Below are 17,895 nucleotides of genomic sequence, written 5' to 3'. Positions count from 1 at the left end.
CTGCTCGGGGGAGGGGCGCCGGCCGGTGGAGGGGAGAACTCGGGGAAGAGGGGCGGCACGGGGGGAGGGGCCGGGCCGGGGGTGGACCTATGGGGACGGGGCGGCAAGGGGGAAGGGAGTGTCAGGGCGGCGCGCGTCGACGGCGGAGTGGGCGGGCGCGGCGTCGGCGACGGGGGAGGGGCGGCACAGAGAAAGGGGATCGATCGGATCGAGCGAGAGTGAGACAGAGGAAAGAGATGGGTGCAGTGGCTCTGTATACACAACTTAGCTATAGCGCGTCTTGGCAAAACGCGCTATAGCTAAGTTAGCTATAGCGCTTGCCAAGCCAAAACGCCCTACTGCTAACTTTTTTCTTTTTATTTTTTTATTTTTCTTTTTCTTAGCTATAGCGCTGCCCTAGCAAAAACGGGCTACTGCTAACTTTTTATTTTTTTTTTATTTTTCTTTTTCTTAGCTATAGCGCTGCCCTAGCAAAACCGCGCTACTGCTAACTTTTTCTTTTTCTTTTTTTATTTTTCTTTTTCTTTTTCATATTCCACAAACTTCCTTCCTTTTTATTTTATTTTTATTTCTCTTTTTACTTTTATTATTCTTTTTCTTTTTCATTTTACTTTTTCTTTTTTCTTTTTCTTTTTCTTGTTCTTTTTCATATTCCACAAACTTTCTTCCTTTTTATTTTATTTTTATTATTCTTTTTCTTTTTCATATTCCACAAACTTCCTTCCTATTTCTTTTTATTTTTCTTTCATTTCATTTTCCACAACTTATTAGTTCCTTTTTCTTTTTCTTTTTATTTTTCTTTCATTTGCACTTTTCTTTTTCTTATCTTTCATTTGCATTTGTACAAAGTTTGTATAGCAGGGGTATATATAGCTCTAGCTAGCTAGGGTTTAATTTGGTCTGTCGTTGGAGCAATACCATTGTTACCCTCCGGATAATAATTAGTATAATATATATTACATCATTTGACCGCTATCGGCGGTATACAAAATAGCTAGACACACACAAAATTTGTGGATTAGTTTGTCAGCTTGGGCGACGACGACGCTTCAGACTGATCTTCTTCCCTCTTTTGTTCGTTGTCGAATAATTGAGCCCATGGTCGTGACTTTTCCTTCTCCAGGGATTACGATCTCTCGTAGGTAATGTAGTCTTCATTCTTCTTTTGACGTATGTTTCATCGTCATCAGCATCATCTTCCCTCATCGGATCACCGTACTGGTCGTAGTCTTCCTCGTTGGCGACTCCATTCATTCCGGCGATGCTCCTTTTGCTTCTCCTCATGACAACACGGCTGGGATTGATTGGATCAGTTATGAAGAAACATTGTGTCACGTGTTTAGCGTGTACCCATGGCTCATTTCTGGCGATGGCGTTGACGGTACCGCTATCGGAGTCGGGTATACACATGGTAGTGAAATGTCGGTTTTATCTCTGTACATTCTTAGCCCATCTGACACGGAACATCGTCGCGCTATGCAATCCAGAGTAGTTAAGCTCCCATATCCCTTCGACCCTTCTGTAATATCTTTCAATTACATTCCCGGTCATGGCTTCCATCGTCACCCCTGAGTTTTGGTCATCACTGTTTATATCTTTCTCCTCCGTATAGAATGTGTATCCGTTGATATCGTATGCTTGATTAGCGCGAGGTTGGTCGAGGGGCCATGTGCTAAGGCGTATATGAGCGTACCATTCGGACAACCCTCTTCTGGGGGATTAGCCAGAACTCGCTCTTTGAACCAACGCAAGAAAGTGGAGTTGTGCTCTCTAATAACTTCAGCGTCCGTCTTGTGCACCCCACGGTCACGGTACTTCTTTGCGATGGTCTCTTTGTGCAGTGTCACGAAATCTTCTAGCACATCTAGGTGTTGTAGCACTAATAAGTTTGCCCTGTCAAGGTCATTTTGTCGGCCCGAGCGTAACACATTCACATCCCTATGACCGTTGGTGTGACCTTCGCCTTCGAGCCTTCCACAGTGCTTGTTGACGGGCAAACCAACAACAGGGTCTCCGGTGCCTACTAGATAACTCTCACAGAAAGAGATGCACTCTTTGGTCAGATATCCCTGGGCTATGCTTCCATCTGGACGGGACATGTTACGAACGAATCCTTTGATGACGCCATTCATCCTCTCGAACGGCATCATGTTGTGCAGGAATGTCGGCCCTAGGTCGATGATGTCATCCACGATGTGGACACATAGATGCACCATGACATCAAAGAACGCGGGCGGGAAGTACATCTCTAGCTCATTCAGTATGACAACGATCTCTTCCTATAGCCTATGGAGTTGCTTCACACTGATCAACTTTCGAGAGATAGCATCAAAAAAGTGGCATAGGTCAGTAAGCGTCTCACGCACATGTGTGTCCATAATCCCTCTAAGTGCAACCGGGAGTAACTGCGTCATCATCACATGACAGTCGTGAGACTTCATCCCACTGAACCTTTTTTTCTTAGTGTCTAGATATCTGCTTATCTTCCCACAGTATCCAGAACTAACTTTGATTCCGGCAAGGCACTTGAACAATTGATCGACCTCCTTCGGATCTAAGGTGAAGCAAGAGGGGGGGGGCAATATTGTTCTTCCTTCTTGTTTACTTTTTTGCCCCTATCTTCCGTCTCCGTCTCCGTCTCGGTCTCCTCTGACGACCTTTTACCGGGCATTTGGAGATCTTTCCTGATATTCAAAAATTCCAAGTCTTTTCTTGCCTTCAGCCGATCCTTGGTCCTCTCCGGCATGTTCATCAATGTTCCAAGCAAACTCTCAAGGATATTTTTTGTGATATGCATTTGATCAAGGCTATGAGGCGTGTCGAGTATGGGCCAGTATTCCAAGTCCCAGAAAACAGATCTCGTCTTCCATACCTTCAGCAGGGGCTCCGGCGCCTTTTTCTTCGTCTTTCCCGGCGAGGGGCACTCTTCCCAATCCTTCAATAACTTATATATTTCTGCACCGCTACGCTTACGTGGAGGACCTCGATGCTCAGCCTTACCATTGAATAGATCTCCATGCTTTCTCCACGGGTCATCCTTCTCGAGCCATCTTCGATGCCCCATGTAAACGATTTTCGAAGACCCGCCATCTTTCGATAGCTGTAGAGAAGTTGTATCATCCATGCACCTCGTGCATCCGCAATATCCGTGGCACACCTGGCCGGAGAGATAGCCGTAACCGAGATAGTCCTGCACCGTCGTGATCAGCGCGGCTCTCATGTAGAAATACTCTCCTTTGCTTGCATCCCATGTCTTGGCCGGCGTTGTCCATAAGGTATGTAGCTCCTCTTTCAGTAACCCGAGATACAAATTTATATCATTTCCCGGTTGTCTCGGCCCTTGAATAAGCATAGCCATGTGTATGTATTTTCCCTTCATGCACAACAGGGGGAGGTTGTACATCCATACAAACACGGGCCATGTGCTATGATTGGTGTTCTGGTTGCCAAATGGATTCACGCAATCACTACTAGCGCCAAGCACAATGTTCCTTGGATCATTTGCGAAAAAAATCAAATTCAGCATTTAATGCTCTCGACTGGCTAGCATCTGGGAGGTGTCTCACCTCCGGCTCATCTCCGTCATCTGGCTTCACCCTCTCCGCGTGCCAGCGCATAAGCTTTGCTTCCTTAGGATCTACGAAATACCGCTGTAGACGCGGAGTGATCGGAAAGTACCATACAACTTTCTGTGGAGCTTTCTTTCCGGCCTTTTTATATCGTGAAGCATTGCACTTTGGACAGATGGTTTTTTTCCGCGTGCTCGTTCCGATATATGATGTAGTCATTGATGCATATGTGATATCAAATGTGTGGCAGATCACGAGGGCACACGATTTTTTCTTTGCCTCCTCGACACTAGTAGGACACAGGCTTCCCGCGGGAAGAACCTTCTTTAGATACTTCAGAAGCTCATCCAGGCTTGTATCTGTCCATTTGTTTTTTGCCTTCGTATTTAGAAGTTCTAGTGTGAAACTCAAGCGGGTCACCTCGGGATTGCAACCATCATACAAAGGAGTCATCAAGTCTACCTCCAGTTGCGCCAGTTTGGCCTCCTCTCTAGAAGCAGCTCTGTCGCTAGTCGTCTTCTTGCGAAGCAGGTCTCGAACATGCGGGTCCCGCACGACTGAACTTAGTAGCGATGAAGACGGCGGCGTGTCCGCATCTTCTCCGCCTTGAACTGCCTCTTCGCCATCGACATTTCCGAGGCTGTCTTCCTCTTCGGGCACATAATCGGTCATCTCGTCGTCTGGTGGCCCCATGTCCTTATTTCCTGCCCCGTCCACATCCTCATCATCATCATCTTCACTTATCCATCGAGTATGGCCATGCATGAAACCATGCATGAGCAGGTGCGCCTTGAATGTGCCACCCTCAAAGGGGTCGAGCCTGACTATTCCTTTGCATTTTCGACATGGACATAAAACATCCTTCAGTCTTTTTTCATGCATGTCGTCCACAGCGGATTGCCAGTATCTTTCCACCATCCTTCCATTGACCTTCATGATCACCTGCGCGCGGAGCAAATATTATAACCACGTATATATGCATGCATGGATCAAATTCATACAAAAATTCGGCATGACCTTCCCTAAACATAGGACATATTGAGTTTGCCCGAAATTCGCCGAAACGGAATTGAATCAACATTTCGGCAAAACATAGGCAACTCATGTCACCCAAATTATTTCATCAAATACACAATGTAGGCAACTCAAATTATGCCACACACAATTCGGTATATATATTCTCATATCGGCCATATATATATAGTATCGGTCCTATCCACACAAACACCTTTTTTTGCTCACCTATGTGTCGAGAGGGATATCAAGCACCTTTCTTCTTAATTACCTACTAGATCTAGATATATAGCTCTAACTAGCGAGCTAGCTAGGGAGAGAGAGAGCTAGGGAGATAGTGGGAGAGGAGAGGGAGAGAAGAGGGAAGGCATTAATGGAAGGGGGTACAGGGCAAAGAAGAGGGGGAGGGAGGGCATTGATGGAGGGGGTGGTGGTGGAGGGCACAAATAAGAGGGGGTTGTGGAGGGCAAAGAAAAGGGGGAGGGAGGGCTCTAATGGAGGGGGGTGGTGGAGGGCAAAGAAGAGGGGGTGGTGGAGGGCAAAGAAGAGGGGGAGGGAGGGCTCTAGTGGAGGGGTGGTGGAGGGGGAGCATTGAAAGAAACAAGTAAGGTGCAAGGAAAGGGGAAGAAAGGAAGGGGAGAGGAAGAAGAAAGGGGAGGAAGGAGGGGAAAGGTGGGAGGTGGCTAGCGACCATAGCAGTAGCGCGGGGAGCCAAAACACGCTACTGCTATGAGTGCCAGCCAAAATATCTACTGGTACGTAAAACTAGCTATAGCGCTTGTACAAAAACAACGCTACTGGTATAAGTTTACCCATAGAAGAAATAGCAGTAGCGCGTCAGGTGCACAGGCGCTACAGCTATTTTCTTAACAGTAGCGCTGGTTAGACTACAAACGCTGCTAATATTTTTTGGTTGGGTGGTGTGCTGAGGCAAACTTACCAGTAGCGTGGACTCCAGAAACCCACGCTGCTACTATGTTGTACCAGTAGCGCGCTTTATAATAGACGCTACTGGTAATTATCAGTAGCGTGGGGTCCAGAACACACGCTAGTGGTAAACTTCTATGTATAAGCCTTTTTCTAGTAGTGTCTTGTTGAGCAAGAAAGAGGCCTTATCCACCTGCTCCATCTCTGAGCTGTTGACGAGAACCACCTCCCTCTTGAATTACTTGTTGATCTCCTCCACCTCCGCCATCTGCCACTCCGCCACCTTCGTCGCCACCCCCTTCTTATTCACCTACTTCACCTCAACCAATGGCGATGGGCCCATGGGGCAACCTCCAGGTCCAGCTGCACCGCCCTATCGCTGCCTCGGCTCATGCTGGTTGGCATGTCAATGTAGATAGACTACATCGATTAGTACATATGTCACAATAATCAATGAAGCTTGATCTATATGTAAATCATATATATGCACTCACAAAATGACAGTTCAGACAGTTCTTGAACACATCAATTACTTCTTCTCAAGTAAAATAAACAGTCATCCATAAATCTGCATTTAGAAATCAACCATGAACACTAAACTTGTATACTTGTGTGTACTGTACCATAGAAAAACTTATGTACTACAGAAAAAGATGAAAATAAGTTCTTACTTCTGGACCTTGCATGGCAGCTTCAAGCTTCTTCATGTCGACACCGACCAGTTCGCTAGCCTTCTCACCTTTGTGATAAAAGTGGAAAGTTGGCTGTGCAAGATCCAGCATTAGTCAACTATTTGCATTACAAATTAGGATGAAGGGTGGTGAGAATCATGTTAATATTCCTATAATCATGGTTATCTTTAATTGAACAGAACGAACATGCATATAAGCATTTAACAGGGTAAGGTTAAATCACTATGTTTTTTCAGATTCCTCCATTCACTAAAACACATACAACGCATCATTACCATGAAACAGAATGAAAGTAACACTGAACTTTATATCATAAGAGCGAAAATGAAATGTCATAAATTATTGTTTAGGATATGCAACTTACGACAGAGAATAATTTCAAACTACCAAGTCTGGATCCAATTCCATCCTGCATCACGAGAAGTGGCAGAGAAAAATTGCTTACCAGTAACCATGTGAAAGAGCGGGTATACTTTTTAACACATTCCATTTAACAAACTGATCTAATCAGTTGAACATATGCCCCCTTTGCACACAATCAAAAATTCACAATAGAATAAAACCACACCAGTTAACACCACGTGAACAAACAACTGATTTGATCTTGAAGGTATGCACCAACTCATAAGCCAATCTTCCTACTGTAGGGGCTCACCATGAGTGGAGGGGTAAGGCGCGGCGGCAGGTGAACGGAGTGGAGGAAGACAACCGAATTCGACCAAGGTTGTAGCCTGTGAAGGGCTGTTGAGTTCACCAAACACAAGGCGGTGACCACCAAGGAAGGCGGCGAATACGAGAGGGAAGCAGGGGCGCAACAGCAGGAGGCGGGGCTGATCGAGGAGCTCCTATGCTGCAGCGGCGCGAGGAACCCTAGCACACGCGAGGGCTATCTGGGAGATGAGCGGGCGCAAGGAACCCTCGGCCCTCATTACCTCGTCCTCGATCTCAGGCGGAAGGAACCCTTGGCCCTCCTCACCTCATCCTCGATCTCCATCCCGGCGTGGCGTCGCGGTGAGCTGGAAAAGCGGTAGGAAGAAGCGGGGCAGGTAGCGCGACCATGGACGGAAGGCAGTGCGGCGGCGGACGGAGAGACGAAGCGTGGTGACCATGAACACGCGAAGGGATCCAGTCGAAGGCGGACCTCGGCAGCGGTGTCCTGACTGCGACCTGGAGGTCCGCAGCGAAGGCGGCGGCGCCTCCTCTAGGATCTCGGCGGCGGCGCCTCCTCTAGGATCTCGGCGGCGGCGCCTCCTCTAGGATCTCGGCGCCGGCGAAGGGATCGGTGGCGCCTGGGGCGTGGTTCCGGTCGTGGTAGCGGATAGATCGAGGGCGTCAGATATTTTTTTCGTGCGAGGGGTCCTCGTTGGCTCGCTCCCAGGGTCGTGCAAGGGGCCTCGCTCGTCCGATTCGTCCAGTTTATTTTCGTGCGAGGGGGCTGCAGTCGTCGTCCAATTTTTTTCGTGCGAGGGGGCACGAGGGATCTCTACTCCTAAGTCTAAGTATGGAAGGGGATCGGTGGGAAAAATAAATCAGAGAGAGGGGTGATCTGTTTGGAAGCTGATCTTATTTATATGGTATTATTTCTGAATTCTTACTTATCAAATATTTACATGATTGATTTCAATCTACATCTGCCAAAGCAAGCACGAATAAATGGGAAAAGGACCGGACACGATCCGGTTTTAGTTGCGAAGGAGAAAAAAATTAAAGTGGGAGAGATGGTGGGAGGGGGGACGAAAAAAACCCAGCGAAAATAAACTGTGAAGACTATGCACCAACTCAGACATTAGTAATAGAAATGACTGTAGTGTGAAGCATCCTTCTCAAATTCGACACGTTGCGGCTCTAAACAATTTTGTTCTCTTTTTGCCTTCGGTGTGATTTTGTGGGTACATAGATATTCGACGATTATAAAATTACATTTCTCGTGGCATTGGTGTTGAATTGAGGTTTGGTGCTCACGGTAGTGTTTGGACTGCAAGATCATTATGGTGAGGCTATTTCAAGGCCTTTGGGATGATTTTAGCCTAATAAATGGTCACCATCTGCCAGAATTTGGCACAAAGACTTTTCGGTTACTTCGACCACTATGGCGCTCTCACCTACATGCATCGCGAGGTTTCTTTCATTTCTGGCGTTGTCCCTCCTAGCATGGACCGAAGAACTACTTCATCCATTTCAAAATAAAAGTATATTACTTTTTTTTCAGAAATCAATTTTGTGCATGTTTGATCAAGTTTTTACGAGAAATATCAATATCATACAATATCCGCGCATTCAGCGTCGGCTAACCAAACTGGCGCCCACAGCAGCGCCCTTGTGGGTCGGCCCGCATTCACGCATTGGCAACGAATAAACGCTGAAAAAATTGTTGTGGGCAGCAATCGAACCCAGAATGCTGCGTTGTTGCTCGTGCCTGCCTAACCAATAGAAACACAACGTCCTACCGATAAAAATAACCGCCAAATTCTTAAGGACAATAGTCGCTGCCCTGTCCCAAAATTTGCAAGTTCACAGATTAAGAAAAAGTTTACGGATTCGTTTATGAAAAGAAAAGGTTCACGTATTCAAAAAAGCTCAAGAAAATTGGAAAAAGCTCACTAATTTGAGTAAAAAGTTCATATATTTGAAAAAAGTTAATGGAATTTGAAAAAGTTCACTAATGTCAGAAAAGCCGCGGGATTTTGAAAAGTTCATGAGTTTGAAAAAAGTTCACGGGTCAAAGAAGTTCATCATTTTTTTAAAGTTCATTAAACACAAAATAGTTCAAGAAAAATTGAAAAAAATGCCTCCAAGTTGAAAAAGTTCATCGGATTTGAAAAAAGTTCATCAAAATTCAAAAATGTTCATAGATTTGAGTTCATCAAAAATTGAATTTTTATCAAATTCCAAATAAATTTCATCGATTCGAAGAAAACGTTCATGTATTTGCGAACAATTCAATGAATGAAGAAAAAACATAAAACAAAATGGAAAAGGAAAAAAAGTTCATCAAATTTGAAAAAAGTTCATCGATTTCAAAAAAAGTTCACCGGAGTTATAAATAATTTGATCAATTTTCAAAAAAGATCACTGTGGAAAAAGTTAATTGATTTGGAAAAAAGTGCACAAATTTGAAAAATAACTTCATCGATTTGAAAATAAGTTCATCGAATTTCGAAAGAATCAACGAATTAAAAGAAAAGTTCACGAATCTGCAAACAAATCAACGAACCAGAATGAAATAAAAATAAAAAACTGAATACGAAAAAGAAAAATGGTTTCCAAACAGGAACAGCGCGGCAGTTTGTTTTTGCTGTTTTAAATACAGAAGAGAGAAAACTAGCTGGAGATGGGCAGGCCCAGCTAACGCGCCTGCATGCGCTGGTTTGCCGAAATAGTAGTACCCGCCGCCTGCAGCGCCAAATAGGGTTTCCGGTCCGATCTCATGGATTAACCTAAATCATTTTTTTTCTCATGGATTGACCTAAATCATATTTTCTTCATTTTTTTGTCTTTTCTTTATCTTTGTTTCATTTTTATTTTCTTCTTCGTTCTTTTTTTAATGTTGTTTCTTTTTATGTTTATTTTACTTTTTATGTTTTCTCTCTCATGTCTTTTTTCACTGTCTTTTCTTTTTTTGATGTAGTTTTTCTGTTTTTCCATTTTCATTGGTTCTTTCCATAACTATTTTTATACTTATTATATATGTAAACTTCCAAAATATACATTTAAATTTCCAAAATAATCATTAAATATTTATAATTTTTTTTAAGTATTTTACATCCATGAAGAAGTTTTTTCAAATAATATGGAAAATTAATGCACAAGGACCGTTATTCAAATAATGTCGAACATATTTTAACACATGTTTAATTTTTTGTACTATACACTGAAAAAATAATATACGATAAAAAAGTTTAAGTAATTTTTAACATTTTAACACACATTGAAATTATTTAAAGTAAATGACGAACATTTTTATTATAAAAGATAAACATTGTTCATATAATGCTGAACATTCTTTGTACGTGTAAAACATTTTTTTAATACATGATGAATATTTTTGATTCAATATAAATATTGTACAAATAATTTTGATCATTGTTTATACAGTTTGAATATTTTTAAATACACGACCATTTTTTCAAATATTGTTGAACTTTTTTTACTACATGATAAACACTGAACCTTTTTCAAATACACTTTGCACATCCCCACACCTTATTTTTTGTTTTCTCTTTTTTCTTCTTATTTTTTTTAAACCTTTTCCTTTTGAATTCCAGTTTTATTCCATAGTTTTTATCCTTTAGTTATGTGATCAGATTCTTTCCTTTTGATTTTTTTATCAATTTTTTTATTTAGAAATATAATATTTTTAGTGCATTTACATTTTTTAATAGACAATGAACATTATCTGAATACATGATGAATATCTTTTGAATGTTCTTAAATACTTGATTGCTATATTTTAATACGCGATGAAGGTTTTATAAATACACACAGAATATCTTTTGAAATACCCGATGAACTGTTTTAAATACACAATAATATTTTTAAAATATATGATGAGCATTTTATATATTAGTAAATGAACACCTATAATTATTTTTGGAACATTTCAAAATATTCAGAAATAGAAAAAATAAAGAAAGTGGAAAATAATGAAAAAAAATAAAAAAGGTAATACTCAAACTATACAAAAGTGCCCGAGAACATTCTTTCACGAGCAACCGTCCTAATGCTCAAACGATTCCAACCGTGAAGTTGTCTTAGTATCTCCCCCCTGCCCCACCTGATTTTTACTTGAGCCCGTTAGATCCCTCGTCTAATTCCCCCCCCCCCCCCCCCCCCCCCCCCCCCGCCCGCGCGGATTGTAACGTGGGGAGGGTGAGATATCTCCTCTAAATTCTAAATTCTCACCCCCGGTTAAATCTTCCCACTTGTCTATTCCTTCCTCCAAAATATAAGGCTGGTCATAATGAAAGTATCATAGGTATCATTCATGCCAACTAGAAAATTTTGTTGAAGTGACACATAATAGAATGATGAAAGAGAGGATTGAGTATCATGATATGATACCGCATCGTATTGAGTATCAAAAATTATTAAAAAATAATCAGAAAATGGAATTAAATAATGTTTTAATTTTTTTTAAAAAAAATAGAGTTTCAAAATTTGTTTAAATTTTCAAAATATGTTAGAATTTTAAAATTTGTTTAAATTTTTGAAAATGTTCAGAATTTCAAATTTTGTTATAATTTGCAAAACAAAACGGGAATTCTAAATTTTGTTTAAACTTTTGTTCATGTTTTTTTAGAATGTTGTTCATTATTCAAAAAAGTTATTCAGAATTCAAAATTGTTCAACATGTCTAAACACATGCAGGCTGCCAAACAAAGTCTCAGCTCAGCATGTCTCAGCAAATACACCGCTACCAAACAACAACATTTGCGTGTACTCATCTAGAATTAGCATGTGGGAATTGCTACCAAACACACCCCTAGTGCTTCACCATGAGCTGGATGCCTAGATCTGCTTGTACTTGGCAATTAATCTCATATAATCTATCATTAACAACTGCTCAAGTGAGTAATTAATCTGCTTCTCGTACCCCTGGTCATGCCATTTTGCGCACATGGCCTTGAACTGCCCATCCTGTAATTCTCCCACTCTCTATCAATGAAAAGATATGCAAATCTATTGTGTATTTGCGAAAAAAGAGTAACTAATCGGCTTGATGATAGAAGACTCCTTGCTCCTTCAGAAGAACGGAGCTAAATTCATGGGCTCTTTTCCTGAAGGCAGACAGAAAAGGACTGACATAATTTAGGTGCAAAACTGCAAGGCCCTTACTAGTTACTACCAATCAAAGGAATTGATCAAGGGATTGGTTAAAGGGAGTACTCAACTTGACTAGCCACAACTGTCCCATTTTCCTCTATTCAGGGGAAACAGTTCTAGTTGGTAGATGAAGATGAAACCTGAATCATTCGCCGGGGGGGGGGGGGGGGGGGGGGGGGGGGGCTTCTGGGAGGCATGTTGATCTAAATACCATCAACAAGACAGCGGGAAATGCCTGATTAGTTAGCAGTACATTGTTAATGCTAGGCGTGGCCCTCGGTATATGTACCCGCATATGCATATTAATCCCTAACCACAGGTTTTAATCATGAGAATTGCATGCCTGTTAATGCTTTTCGACATAGCCATCCTGTCCACACGTTGAACTCATTTGCAGAACTATTTGATCTGTACCATCTATGCTGAAAATTGCTACTGTCCACATTAGTTAAAATGAGTTGAGCGTAAAAGTGTCCATTTATGCTGAAAAATACTGAAAATATCATTCCTTTTGAAGTTTGACAAGTTTATTATCACTGCTGGAGATTAGTTAAAAGTGTAGCCTAATTTTGAATTGGTTAAGGCTGGATGACAGAGGAATTTAGTTCCTGGTAGTTCTTTCTACATTTCTTGTTTGAATTAGAAATCAAATCAAGTTCTGATGAGTGTGTAAAAATACACCTATCATTACCTTCCAACCAGCGCTTTTGATCCCACGATACAGAAACCTATAATGTGGTACACTGTTAGAGATGTTAACGGACGGCACAAGACATGGAATGTGCTCACGACTACGACCCAACACTACTTTCCTCAATAAGACTTGACTGAAATTGGTGGACTCCAATCTCTCAAAATAAACAACATAGGTCATAAAATTGCTTCCTAATTGGCATAGATGCATACCAATGTGATGGCCAACATCCCTATGCAGCTCCATCTTCGCTATGCAGCCACGGAATATATAGATAGTTGCCATTCTCTTTGGGCATACTATTTCCATTTAGATTGCATGTATTCAGTGTGAGTTGACCATTCAATTGCAATGGGATGTTGCCTGCAAATAAGAATTTTAATACTTGTAGTTCCATTGGTTCAGCAATTAGGCATGTTGCTTATTGGCATAGGTTGTTGAAACTGGCAATGGCCCTCGCTCGGGCTGGCGTGACACGGAGAAGCCCGGGCTGGCGTGCACAAAGGAATGATGAGCCTCCCTCCGACTGAATGCCTAGAATGTGGATGAGAACGGTTGCTCTCAGTCTTCGACATTTCTGAACCCAGCCAATTTTATTTTTTGGGGGCAAATGCCCAACGAATGTGAAGGACAAGAAGGTTGTTCTACTGTTCTTTTCAGAGTCAAGTAGTGTGTCATATGATTTTCCTAATGTTTGGTTCAAGCAAGTTACTGAATTCAGTATGCTTTGAAAGGTGAAAGACTAGCGTTTCTCCATGTGGTCAGGTTCTTGGACAAGGTCGAGAAAATGTAGATGATAAATGTGCTCATCATGGGCAATGTGGCTGTTCGTAGCGTGTCACGAGAACTGAGATTGATGCTATTATTAGGGTTGAGAATGCAGCACCCGATTGACGTATGGAGAAGTTGGCCGCCGAAAATACGAAGCTTCAGGTTTTTGTGTACTTTCTTTTCGTCATTCGTCTTCTAGTGTTGCTAGTGAAACTAGTGAAGTAGAATGTGCAATGGACCGTGGTCGCCTTTCCATATGAGGCAGTGCTCCCTAGAGTTTGAAGAAATTGCAAGTTTACAAAAGAAAAGAGGGAGATCCGGCCAGTATTCAGAAACAGCAACCATGCATAAAATGTTTTCAGAAACTGCAACCAGACAAGGATGGAAATTAACTTCAGTTATGACCCACGCATGTTTGTCCAAAGCAGATATTCTTCCTTCCATATTCATCACACTACATTTGGAGTTCAGTCTACAGCTTCAGCACCCTCTGGGCTGTGAGAGCTAGTGTGAATGGAACATTTTGATAACATTATTGCAAGTAAAGCCGACCTACTCCCCGTCCCCTAAGAAAAGAAAGGAATGCACATATGTAAGTGGGATCGGCACAGCTATAAGTTATAGGCTAAAAGGCTTCGGTCATTTCAGGTATTGCCTGTTAAACATCCAGTCTGTTGCATAAGTTTCCACTAAGACATACTGTGTCTATTCCTCTTAAAAAATTGGCAATTAGAAACATAACCATATGGAAAAAAGGTGATTCCGCCTACTTCAGATGAATGAAGAGGGCAGGATAAGGGGAATGCATATATTTTCATCCAACAGTTTTGCCAAACGATGACATTTTCAATACTGAAATTACTAGTAACAATACTAAGTCAACATACAAAGGATGTTATCTGTCCTTCTGTCCTTGAAGTCTACACAAAAATACAAATACACATGCCAAATATACACGAGATTAGCAATATAGCTTCATATATTCTTTATGGTGCCACAGTAATCGTGCAAATTTTGCAGGCAGATTTCATGAAGGGGCCTGGGCATGAAAGTTGGCCGGTTTCTATTTGTCAGTGCCTGATACACCTGCTGCATTGTTGGCCATGATTTGGGATTGACTTGCAGACAAGCAAAGGCCACCAAGGCAACCAAAATGACATCCTTCTCCTCATGAATGGTTGATGGCGCTGCGATGCGTCGATCCAGGATATCGTCGAACTTCCTCAGCTGCTCTGTTCGGCAGAAGAACGGAAGGAGCAGATCACCTGGGTGCTTTCCCATCACAACTTCCAGCGCAACCACACCGAAGCTGTACACGTCGCACTTCTCGGTCAACACCATGGTGGATGACAATTCTGTAATAAAAAATCAGTATATCGAAACATAATTAGTTTTTGTTTCTGTTATGACCGGCATATTAGGGGCTTAGCCCAGTGGGTTGTGGCCCAAGTTATCTTATCATTATTAGGGGCTTAGCCCAATTATCTTATCGTTATTAGGATCGTTTGCTTAGGAGTCAAGTAAACCTCTCTATATAAGGAGAGGAGATGTATCAATCTAATCAAGCAAGAAGCAATCATATTTGCTCGGCTTCTCGAAGGGAGCCGGGAGACCTAAACCCTAGCCGCGCCTCCTGCCCTTGCGCCGCTTCCTCATCCCTCTCGCACGCCGGCGCTTGGCCGCCGGCGACCGCGAGCCTCGCCACGCCCAACCCCCTCCTTCCCCTACAACCTACGCCCTAGACCCGGTAGGGCCCTAGGTCCTATCAATTTGGTATACAGAGACTCGGGTTCGATCATGTCTTCTTCAACGCCCTCGCCGCCGCTGCCCGTCGTCACCACCGCGCCGATGACCACCGTCCCGCTGTCCACCGCCCCGATGACCACCGCCGGGGCCCCCACGCTGTCGGGCCTGGTCACCACCGCGGGCTCCACACCGCCGCCGGCCCTCATCACTTCCGCGCCGCCGACGGCCGCTGTCTTCACGCCTGAACATGTCACCAATACCTTGCGGGATCTCGTGACGACAGTCCAGGGCCTCCATCTGAACCAGTACTACCAGTACATGGCCGGGCCTTACGCACCTCCACCGGCTGCACCGATCGCCGCCTACGGCCACCCCACGCTGCCGTGGCCGTCCCAGGGCGCACCTGCCTACAGCGGGCAGCCGCTGCTGCCGTTCCAGACGGGGGCCCCCGCGCTGCCGTGGCCGGCCCAGGGCGCGCCGGCCTGCACCGGGCTGTCGCTGCTGCCGTTCAGGCGGGGCACCCCGGCGGGACCACCCCGGCCGCGGCTCCACTCTGGCATCTGCCGCCCCCGCCAGCTGCAGCTCCCCTATGGCATCTGCAGCCGCGTTCCCCCGCGGAAACCAATGCACCAGCCCACCCTCCACAGCCGACGCTGAAACCACCAGCGCCACCTCTGCCCAGCTCGGGGGCGTCCTCGCCGGCTGGCCTTCCGATACATCAGGTCCGGTTCCCGCCCTCCCCGTCGCCACTACCAGCTTGGGCGGCTGGGTCTTCGCCATCGCCGGTCTACACCACGGCTCCGGAGCAGCCGACCCCGTTCCCACAGTTTGGCGGGCCATCCGGCTCCGCGGGGCCCTACCCGGAGTACCCCGACCAGGCGCCACCCGCCTCGCTGCTCCGCACCTCCGAGCCAGCTCGACACGGCGCTCCGACCCAGACACCGCCGCGGTTCGACAAGATCGACTTCGCCACCTATGACGGCACGGAGGACCCCCTCAACTGGCTCAACCAGTGCGACCAGTTCTTTCCTGGGCAGCACACCCTCGCATCGGAGCGTACCTGGTTCCCCTCGTACCACCTCCGCGGCGCGGCACAGACCTGGTATTACGCCCTCGAGCAGGACGAGGGCGCCATGCCCCCTTGGGAGCGCTTCCGCGAGCTCTGCCTCCTTCGCTTTGGGCCTCCGTTGCGCGGGAGCCGACTGGCAAAGCTCGGCCGCCTTCCCTTCACCTCCACGGTGCAGGACTTCGCCGACCGTTTACAGGCCCTGGCGTGCCATGCGTCGGGCGTGACGGCACAGTAGCGGGCCGACCTTTTCGTCGGTGGACTTCCAGATCACATCCACGTGGACGTGGAGCTTCGTGGACCCCAGGATCTCCAGACGGCCATGTAATATGCCCGCGCGTTCGAGCGCCGTGCGGTGGCCATCCAGCAGGGATCGCCATCTCGGGCCACTGGGTCGCTACCCTGGCCGGATCTCGCGCAGGGTCGGCCTGCTCAGGATTCCGCGGCACCCCTCGCCGCGACCGCGGCGCGCCCGTTCCGCCGGCTCACCTCGGCCGAGCTACTCGAGCGTCGCCGCCAAGGGTTGTGCTTCAACTGCGACGAGCTCTACACGCCCGGCCACGCCTGCCCGCGACTCTTCTACCTGGAGGTTGCAGACTACATTCCAGAGGACGACGTTGCCGCCAACCTGGCCGCCCCAGCTGTCACGAAGGTGTTTGACGCTGGTTGATCACCTCGAGGAGTTCAGCAAGCGCTTCCCCACCTTACAGCTCGAGGACGAGCTGTTTGTGCAGGCGGGGAGAAGTGTTATGACCGGCACTAGGGGCTTAGCCCAGTGGGTTGTGGCCCAAGTTATCTTATCATTATTAGGGGCTTAGCCCAATTATCTTATCGTTATTAGGATCGTTTGCTTAGGAGTCAAGTAAACCTCTCTATATAAGGAGAGGAGATGTATCAATCTAATCAAGCAAGAAGCAATCATATTTGCTCAGCTTCCCGAAGGGAGCCGGGAGACCTAAACCCTAGCCGCGCCTCCTGCCCTTGCCGCCTCCTCCTCCCTCTCGCATGACGGCGCCTGGCCGCCGGCAACCGCGAGCCTTGCCACGTCCAACCCCCTCCTTCCTGTAAGGGCATATTTAGCCCTTAGTTGTTTTGGTGATTGATGACAATGCTTTTGCGGACTAATCGTGTGCCTTGAGTATTTCAGACTTTTCATCACTAGGCACAAGACGATTTGCTGCCCCTCGAAGACTATTGAAGACGGCGTTTCTCTACGTTTCTTTTCGGTGGATTTGAGTCGTAGGAAAGCCGTACTATTAAGAGGGGGTCCGCTTTGGAAAGGTTTGGGTGGAATCATCACGTACACGTCTACTCCTTTTGCACCGCATTTCCTTTGGCATTTCCTTTGGCCTTTGGAGCATCCACCGCCTTTTCTTATCTATGCAAATTGTCGTGTTGGCTAAACTGGGGCATGCGGTAGTACTGCTCCTAGGAGCGGTAGTGCCGCAGGCCCTTGCGGTAGTACCGGCCCCTGGCGCGGTAGTACCGCAAGTGCCCACAGTAGTACCGCTTCCTTGGAGCGGTAGTACTGTGGCCTCAGGCCAGGCGCTGCTGCTTTGTGGTAGTAGGGGTGGATGTAATTTTTTTACATCC

At 45.5% G+C, this 17,895-nt stretch overlaps 1 protein-coding gene across 3 annotated transcripts; it reads right to left on the bottom strand.

Annotated features, from left to right (window-relative positions):
- Nucleotides 1–3,056: 3,056 nt before the first annotated feature.
- On the bottom strand, nucleotides 3,057–7,560 carry LOC120969352 (uncharacterized). 3 transcript variants are annotated; one of them, XM_045230549.2, is made up of 5 exons: nucleotides 6,858–7,560; nucleotides 6,182–6,274; nucleotides 6,005–6,078; nucleotides 5,704–5,904; nucleotides 3,057–4,511 (listed from the first exon to the last, which is right to left on the bottom strand). In XM_045230549.2, exons 4-5 carry the CDS (start codon nucleotides 5,710–5,712, stop codon nucleotides 3,498–3,500), a joined length of 1,023 nt encoding a protein of 340 aa, XP_045086484.1. In that variant the 5' UTR covers nucleotides 5,713–5,904; nucleotides 6,005–6,078; nucleotides 6,182–6,274; nucleotides 6,858–7,560; the 3' UTR covers nucleotides 3,057–3,497. The 3 variants fall into 3 exon arrangements, with proteins under 3 accessions (XP_045086484.1, XP_045086485.1, XP_045086488.1); XM_045230550.2 differs by having other exon boundaries at nucleotides 6,182–7,560; XM_045230553.2 differs by lacking the exon at nucleotides 6,005–6,078.
- Nucleotides 7,561–17,895: the final 10,335 nt, after the last annotated feature.

The sequence above is a fragment of the Aegilops tauschii genome, chromosome 1 (assembly GCF_002575655.3).
Source record: "Aegilops tauschii subsp. strangulata cultivar AL8/78 chromosome 1, Aet v6.0, whole genome shotgun sequence".
Taxonomy (NCBI): Eukaryota; Viridiplantae; Streptophyta; class Magnoliopsida; order Poales; family Poaceae; genus Aegilops; species Aegilops tauschii.
The sequence above is the reverse complement of the archived record's forward strand: the minus strand, read 5'-3'. Positions and strand labels throughout refer to the sequence as shown.